This window comes from Saccoglossus kowalevskii, chromosome 17 (assembly GCF_978046115.1).
Source record: "Saccoglossus kowalevskii chromosome 17, keSacKowa6.1, whole genome shotgun sequence".
Taxonomy (NCBI): domain Eukaryota; kingdom Metazoa; phylum Hemichordata; class Enteropneusta; family Harrimaniidae; genus Saccoglossus; species Saccoglossus kowalevskii.
The window spans coordinates 19,036,728-19,046,126 of NC_140657.1; the positions used below are offsets into that span (position 1 = coordinate 19,036,728).

A 9,399-nucleotide genomic window follows, 5' to 3' on the forward strand; every position below is an offset into this window, starting at 1 on the left:
ATAGAAAACCGGAAGAGACTATTTCGCGGGATCAACAAAACTACGACATGCGATGAAAATCGAATTTGTTGTGGCAGAGACGATCGATCTACATCTTGTCAGTTCGTATGCGTGCAGAAAATGTGGACTGAGAGCGTCGACTCTGCCAAAAAACAGGGATACGCATGTAATATTTAATTTTGGGCAATAATTTCACCACATTTAAAATTATAATGTACATATTCAAACATTTATTACCAAAATACAGCTAAAGGCATAAATCAGGAGATGTTATTAAACGACATTTTGCAGAAAAATAGTAAGTAATAACCATGCGCCAGAGAATAATATGGCTGTCCAAATAGTTGGCGACCCGAAAGAGGTCATTTGGATCCTAGCTTAAAAACTTTTGTGAATGTTTGAAAAATATGTACAGTACTATATTAAACATTAAATGACAACATGCGATCATGTCTGGGTAGTTATATGCATAAATTATGATGATGAGCTAAAACAGAAATTATTCTGACCAGCAAATGCTCAAAGCAAAAAATATAAAAGACCAGAAAATGCTCAAAGCAAAAAGTGAAACAGAAATTGATCAAAACTTAAAAAGACCAAATCTAAAGAAAATGATCAAAACAAAAAATGTACAGAACAGAAAATATAATCAAAAAACGTCGAAAAACGATCATATAATTGTCGAAACATTTTCTTATTTTCTTAGATTTGCTCATCTATTTTGAACTTTTTGGCGAATTTGTTAGGGTCTTGTCGGACTGCAATACGGCGATACCAATCTTCGTTACTGTATGTCAACTGTTGGCAAAGTTGTGTATTATTTCTACTTTTATAGACAACTCGTGTCAAATTACTAATTATAGAGCTAGTTGTTTGGAACGGTCTGCATTGGTTGTTATGCACTTTTAAAAGACCCCGAAAGTGTGCCAATTCGACTTCAAAACGTGGTCCAAATTGTCGAATTTTTCTCCACAATGATCTGTTAAAATAATTGTAAAAGAGATAATCTGCATTTGACCACCTATATACGTTGTGTCGAAATGTATCTGTGATGGTTTCACGTGTGGTACGTTGATTTTGTGCTAAATACTGTATGTTTTCAAAACCCCAACACAGCAAATTTTTCAACAGAATCAGAGATTCGTCAAAGTATTCAAGTATAAGAACTAGGTCGAATTCTTGATCCAGTCTCATAATGGTTTCATTCACAGTAGTTTCATTGAGTGTTGATTCAAATGACAATCCAAATTCTCTCAACTGATTATTTCTGCTCTCCGCATCTCCAGGGGTACGCGGATTTTTAAGGAATGCTTGCATAGACGCCATTACTTGTTTTCTATGCCTGAAAAAGTTCATATGCGACTCTACTTGTGCGGCTGGCTCTCGTAAAATAGTTACATAAATAGGGTTTGCCTCCATGAATGAGTTTATTGTTTCCCTCTTGTACGACACATGACCAGTAAGTATATTGTATTTTGAAGATGAATTAACAATGCCACCAATCGGTGGCAGTATTATCGACTGATTGAGATTCTCTTTTCGTATATGTCCGTTTATTGTGTTACGAGTGGAAAACACGAATGAGAGTTTATTTGCATATCCGTAGCGACAAAAGATGCAATGGAGTGAAGTACTTCCTGTTTTATGAGTTTTTATAAAGACCATATTCTCCGCTCGTTGGCACGTTGATGCCGGTTGTGTTGTGAACCATCTACTATCACGTGACACGTTAACTGGCAGTGGTTTGGGTGTGAATAGACTGTACCATGTAAAAATAGTTGCTATAAGTAGTAACGACATCAGTATCTGTAAGAAGAAATCCATTTAGTGTTATAAAGAACTTTATGGCCACGAGAACAAAACAATTAACTTGCAAGTACATCACCCACAAAAACTATATTAAAGGGCGGTGGCGTCGCGCAACGTATGCGCGAAATCTGGTTCTCGTATAAACAAAAATGGTGAATGTGACTGTTGTGCAGATCAACGAGACGTTACTAGGCGTTAATTATGTAGACGATTAGCATGGAATAAGTCGACGGCAATAATTATTAATAGTCGCGCCCAGGGTGAAACTCGTACTTTCCATTAAAAGATCGCATCGGATTGTGGGAAAATCATTGTTGATCTACGCAAATGTTGCACATGCGCGGCGCGATGACCCTCGCTCTTTAATAATGTAAGCGTCATTTTATTATATGCATATATGTACAATTGTTTGTGACCCTTGTGTCCACGCTGTACACGTGTCAAAGAATTGGAGTGTATAGATGGCAATATTCAAAATAATCTGTCGTAGTCACATGACATAACATTTTATAATAAACTTGCCTAGATGTCAGCAGGTTAATTCTGATATGTCAGTAATCACTTATCTGGCAGTGATTGATAATTCACCTAATTCAAGTCATCCGTCAGTTCACACATACTAAGCAGCCACGAATAAAGTATTTTTGATTGATATTAATTGAGATTGTGTTTTAAGTGCTAGTTTGAGGGTTTCGCTGTATTTAAAATAATACCTACTTACCGTCAGTTGAAAGCATTTATTGTACCACGTATTTCCCATCTTATAATACCAATGTTTATCCTATGTTTTCTCAATCAATTTCTAAAAAAAATAAGTAGAGTTTGACAATTACTATAAATGTAAACATGTTTAGCTTTTAAAGGGCGACAGTTAGTCGTACGGGCAGTGTAAATGCCAAAGTCAGACGATTATCCCTTTGTCTAGTCAATAGTTACCTATAGACCAAGGTGAAACTGTAGTGATGTTGTCTCCGATCGATTTATTTATTCTATTGCAAGATTTCGGAACAGAATAAAATTGTAGAGCTTGAACTTCTGTAAGGTGTTGAAGGTGACAGCCTTGATGCACAATAATTTGCCTTTAATATTCTCCGTTATATAATTGCCTCTAATCGCAAAAAATACTCAGCCTGTGCATATAACCAAAACAGACAATTAACTTGAATTTAATTCTACCCTCTGAACCAAGTTGTTAGTGTTGATAATTAAGGTTAGGGTGATAACAAATTGTGTGTTAGAGGTTGTTACTGTCGTTACTTTCACTATAATATCATACTACATGCTACTGTTTTTGAAAGGTCACGGACAAAGTATTCTGCTTCTCATGTCATCGGAACTGTGAAATAAAAATGTGATAAGTTGAACTAACAATGAGAATCTAATGATGCCATTGGTGGGTGATGACCACGTAACTGACACCTGATCAATTATTGTATTTTGACCTTAAAAAACTCGTCCACCATTTATCGGTTGGTGAGTGGAAATAAGAAACTTTATTTAGTCTAAATGTTATTGCCATGCCATTTTTTAATACTTTATATATAACTACACATCTGCGGGGAATGTGGTGTTTAAACGTAGTTAAATTTTGGAGATCAAAATGTCGAAGGTTGGGTCATGTAGGCTTTGTGGATTATTTAGGTAATGTTGGGTTAGGGTTCATAACATAATAGTTTGGTTATAGCTGCAACTACATAATCCATACTGCAGTACAGTTTGTTAAAAGTTAGTAATTAAAAAAGTTGAATGACCAATGACTAAAAGTAGTAACATGTACATCAGGTGCAAATAAACACCTGTCTTGCCTAGGCTTCCTACTTCCTACACAATTCACAATGTTTGTTGTTCATATTATTACAAATTTTAAAATGATCTGACAAGAATTCCAACATTCGTGTCTTGTTACCGAATTACTGAGAACAGTAAGAAGAAAAATAAACATAGCGATGCCAAAGACTCCTTGCATGGATAGTATCTCCCCATAGAAAGAGGATATCATCTCCTCACATAGCAAAATAGCATTCCCCACATAGATAGGATATCATCTCCTAATATATAGCAGATAACATCTCCCCACATAGAGAGGATATCATCACCTAACATAGAAAGGATAATATCTCCTCACATATAGCGGATACCATCTCCCCCACATAGAGAGGATATCATCTCCTAACATAGAGAGGATAACATCTCCTCACATATAGCGGATAACGTTTCCCCCACATACATTAGGATAACATCTCTTATAGAGATGATAACATTTCCCCCACATAGATACATAACATCTTCTCGCATACATATGGTAAAATCTCACATACAGAGGATACTACCTACTCAAATAGATAGGATAACATCTCCTCAAATAGATAGGATAACATCCCCTCAAATAGATAGGACAACATCTACTCAAATAGATAGGACAACAACTCCTCGCATAAAAGGGGTAACCTCTCACATAGAGAGGTTACCATCTCGCAACATAGATAGGATAACATCTCACATAGAGAAGATAACATCTCCCCACTTAGAGAGGATAATATCTTCTCTCATACAGAGAATAATAGCTCATCACATAGAGAGGATGATATCTTCCCACATATATAGGGTAACCTCTGCTCACATAGAGAGGATATCATCTCCTCGTATAGAGAGAATACCATCTCTTCACATATTACATAGAGGGGATAACATCTCCTCACATAAATAGGATAACATCTCCCTCACATAGAGAGGATAATATTTTCCCGCATAGAGAGGATAACCTCTTCTCACATAGAGAGGATAACATCTATTCTCACATAGATAGGATAATATCTTCCCACATAGGTAGGATAACATCTGCCCACATAGAGAAGATAACATCTCCTCACAATGTGGGGATAACATCTCACATAGAGAGGATAATATAATCTCACATAAAGAGGATAGCATAAGGATAATATTTTCTTACATAGACAGGATAACATCTCCTTACATAGATAGGATAATATCTCCTTACATACATAGGAAACCATCTCCTCACATAAGACGATAACATCTCCTCACATGGAGAGGTTAACATATTTTCATGTAGAGAGAATGCCATCTCTTCACATATAGGATACCATATACCCACATCGATAGAATAACATATGCCTACAAAGATAGGATAACATCTTCTCGCATAGAGCAGATATCCATCCATATGGGGAAAACAACGTGCTGGGCAATTTCTAGTTGACATTTTTTGGCAAATTTCAACCGAATTCGTGCATTTATTGCGGACTTCTAGTGTTTGAAAGATTAAATTTCTTGGTTTCTACAGTGACCTCTATCTTTATTGAGATCTTCATGATCCAAGCAAAAACCATGACTAATCGTGACAGGCGCACATATTGCATGCGTGTTTTTTTATAAATATATACAGTGATAATTTGGTCTCAATACATTATAAAAGTGTATGTGATTAGTTATTACTTAATACATATTAGCAAATTATGCATAACAAAATACTGCAGTAGAATAGATACAATATTAATGCTTTCAGTACAAACTTTTTTTTTACTTCTCTTGTTTTGTAATATGTAACGATGTCAATACTATGAGCTTATTACGAGAATACCTCAAAGTATGCGTGAAGACAGCACAGCGGGAGTATCGACCAACGCGCAGTGGAAGTCGATGAGACGACGTACTGTTTCAGTGCACACTTTGAGTTACCCTCGTAATAACATTATTATATATCTTTTCCTTTCAAGGACACATCATGGGAATGCCAAAATCCAAAAAGTTTAGAACAGAATCAGCGAAATTCTTTGTGTGGAGTCCGGTCAATCCCGGGCGGCAGCCATGTTTGTTTTTATTATTAGAGGACTCTTACGCGCGTAAAAATTCCATATTTGGAATTCGCATTTCCTTATATCGTAGGATGATTACTGCAAAGTTACGGCACGCTGAAACTTATGGCGTTACGGTGACAGATGTATAATAATTCCTAATATGCTATAGTTACAGGCATCACGTGACTTTATGCATCCTCTCTCCATAAATAGTTCCCATGGCACTTCGCGTTTCTATATTTGTTTAATTGACTCTTAACAGAGGGAAAACTATATTCATTTAACGAAGACAGGATTGTGATAAATATTGAAAACTTACATTTGCCAACATTAAATTGGTATACCGCGTAGAGGCGTGAAACGATATTTAATGGTAATTCAATGTCTGCACTGTCACAAAGGACAAAGTTTCTTCTACATTGCATGCTGGTTACTTCCATACCTCACTGTGGTAAATTTTCAACTTGGCAAGCGTTAAGTCACAAAGCTAAAATCGCAGTGCGCGTCCAGGCAAAGAGGACAGCGTTACAGTGGTTATTAATTAAGATACAACATTAAATGAACAATCGTAGGTCAGTGGTACACCTGTAATACTTACTGAACTACTGAACAAGACCACTGATAACAAAGTTGTTGCAGCGCGGACATTTTGCCTCCCCTCGTATGAAGTGGACAAAACAGGCATTACAAATTCGTCGTTGAATCTAGAAATCGTTTTTAGTTTTACTTATAAGTTTTATTTTCTCTATTCCAACGATATGCTACTTGGTTCGACATCGGTTATCTGCAGGCACACGGAGAAATGACAAATGATGTAGTAAATATAATTTACTCATATGCTTTAATTATGCGCAATGTCTGAGATGCTGAATTGTTCGAGTTACGGACATCGAGTTACGAACATCCAGTTAGGAAAACATCGAGTTAAAAAAATGACCACGCCCGTTTTTCAGAAACCACGCCCACTTTTGCAAAACCGAGCCCAAATTGTAACTCTATGTCCAGCAGAAATGTCAACGTTTGACGTTGATGGAAGTACAGGCTTTTATAATGGCGGCAACAACTTTGGCTTTACTCTGATTACGTGCCAGGATTCAGAACGTCCGAAAATCACGAAAGTTATTAGTTTTCTTATTGATGACAGAATTACGAAGAAATAGTACGACCCAAAAACATTCGGATATAACTCCAGGGTCGTTAGTTCAAGTGTACTTTAAGCTGGAGGGTCGTCACCTGCGCACGCGCGAGAATTGAGTCCCAAGCGACGATAACAACACACGCTAAAAGCGCAAAGGCTCAGTGGTAGATGCTTCTTTGTAAACAATTGCACGCTATGGCCATCTAACGCATGCGCAGGTGACGACTCCCTTGCTTTAAAGTATTTTATAGACGACTTCCAATAAGATAACTTCTGAGAATTTTCCAGTTTTGTTTAAACACTAAAACATCGCTAATGACAGGGATTTCATGAAAACGAGTACAGAGAGTATTAAATCCCCATGCAAAAACGTGGATTCGTAAATGTTTACAAATATGGCGATACAAGAGGGTCGGAAATGTTATTTTCGTAAGCTGTAATCAATTTTCGCAATAAGGTAATTTAAATAAATAAAAAAATCGTAGACTTGGACAAGATGTAAATATAAACAGTCATTTTATTCGTCCGTAATTTGTACAAATATCTTATTTTTTGTAAGCGTATAAAACATTTTCCGCATTAAATGTCGTAATTCGTATGCAATTCTCAATTTACTAAATATATTACTAAAATGTAAAGTGTAATTAGAAATTTGCTTTATCTGTAAAGTGTCAAAAACTATTTTTTACTGTAAAGGTAACTTGCATTTTATTTCCTGTAAAAACATAAAATGCCTTTTTTTATTATCTGTAATCTGTACCAGCTACCCCCCCCCCTTGCCCCCCCCCCTCATACAGTGAGCTACAAATATATAACATGAACTTTGATACGAAAACTGGTACCTTGATCGGCAAAACAACGGTATAACTGCAAAACAGCAGTATAAACATAAAAAAATTGTTTTAAAGAAATTAACAGCAAAAAACGAATAATAACCACAAAGTATCAAGTGCTTTTACATGCATGTTTATTTCTAATCGAGTAGAAAGGCCAAACAGATGCACTAATAGTTCAACATAGGTTACCGTGACTATGCTACGGCAGCGCGCGCCTTCTCACAAGTGACCGTAACTGTCCACAACAAGCGGGTGAAGAATATTGATCCTCTCGAAAATACCTTTAAAATTACCGAGGTCTGTTGAACCCACGAGGCCCGGCAAATGAGTCAATTGATCCATATCTGACTTTGTTTTAGTGCAAACACGTGACGTTTCAGGCCATTCTGACGCTGGAAGGGTGTTGAGGTGAAGTACTGTGCTGTCTGGATTGCCTAAATATAATTTTTGTGTGAAACAACGCAAAAACGTTGTACCCATGTACGACGTTAATAATAATAATAATAATATTTTTATTAGCCTTTGAAACGGCGTAAAAAGTAACATACAAGTCAACGACGTTTCATTCGGGCGTCAATAATTTTGTGTTTGGTGTCTTTCTTGTATGTCGATATCAACAATAGATCACCATACCGAAGTAGTAATGAATACAGCTGAACTCCATTAAGTCACAACAGTCGAACTTGGTCAGAAGTAATCGCCGTGGTGTGAGATCAATAATTATCATCTTCTTTCGTGTTTGTTTCGTGTATTTTTATACAGTATAGACACTGACACCGCTTCACTGATATGTTGTTGATTTCAATAACTCGTATGATTGCTATGTTGTCGATTTCAGCGAATAAAAGCATTGCTTACCAGCGCTTCTACGTCACTAAAATCAAGACTGTGTTTGTGTATCAAACAGTAATTTATTTTACCGTGATATTACTCGTTACTGTCTGTAGTAAAACATTGACTACAGATAATTTAAAAATGATCTGTTAGAAAATGTTACATTAATACCCAACCCAACCCACTCACTCACCGATACATTAACACCCAATCCACTGGCCAAATTCAACCACTGACTGAGTTCAAATCTGGCCGAGTTCGGTCGTCGCCGTACTAATGAGAGCCCGCGCCTGGCGCGCCTCCCCCCAAATCTGCGCCTGATATCTGAAATATTTGTTCACATTGTTCACGAAAAATAATAAATGACATAGACATGAATTTTAGTTTAACCAACTTTAACCTACCTTGTTTTCGCTGTGATCGACAATGGCCAAGGTTAGTAGTCCCGTTTCTAAAGGAATGTAGTCGAACCATAACAATAGGACAAAAGCACACATACACAATACGTCAAACTATACAACCAACTGAATTGCAGGTGCACAAAACGTGATAGTGCACGCAAGACCGATAGTGGAACAATGCATAGAGTACGGTAAATTTGACAATTATACAGTTTATAAAACTAGTTCAGTCCCGGGCGAACTACAATGTCCGTACATCTTAGTCAGGTTCACTCAGTGATGCGATATTAACACAAGTATACACTCAAACATGACCCTATCTCCCTGTACCAGCTATCCCCCTTGCCCCCCCCCCCTCATACAATGAGCTACCAACATGAACTTTGGTACGAAAACTGATACCTTGATCGGCAAAACAGTATAACTGCAAAACAGCAGTATAAACATAAAAGATTTGTTTTTAAAAAATTAACAGCAAAAAAACGCATAATAACCGCAAAGTATCAAGTGCTTTTACATGCATGTTTATTTCTATTCGAGTAGAAAGTCCAAACAGAATTACT

The 9,399-nt window shown here is 36.7% G+C and overlaps 1 protein-coding gene across 1 annotated transcript; it reads right to left on the minus strand.

Moving 5' to 3' along the window:
* Nucleotides 1–227: 227 nt before the first annotated feature.
* Nucleotides 228–8,896, minus strand: LOC102809626 (galactosylceramide sulfotransferase-like). Its single transcript, XM_085492211.1, has 3 exons — nucleotides 8,840–8,896; nucleotides 2,531–2,611; nucleotides 228–1,806 (listed from the first exon to the last, which is right to left on the minus strand). Exons 2-3 carry the CDS (start codon nucleotides 2,567–2,569, stop codon nucleotides 703–705), a joined length of 1,143 nt encoding a protein of 380 aa, XP_085348337.1. The 5' UTR covers nucleotides 2,570–2,611; nucleotides 8,840–8,896; the 3' UTR covers nucleotides 228–702.
* Nucleotides 8,897–9,399: the final 503 nt, after the last annotated feature.

Bases quoted from the DNA above. Each gene is read 5' to 3' on its own strand.
- LOC102809626 (XM_085492211.1), bottom strand. From the start codon at position 2,569: ATGGGAAATACGTGGTACAATAAATGCTTTCAACTGACG. The intron at 1,807-2,530 runs GTAAGTAGGTAT...TTCTTCTTACAG, and splicing joins ATAAATGCTTTCAACTGACG to ATACTGATGTCGTTACTACT.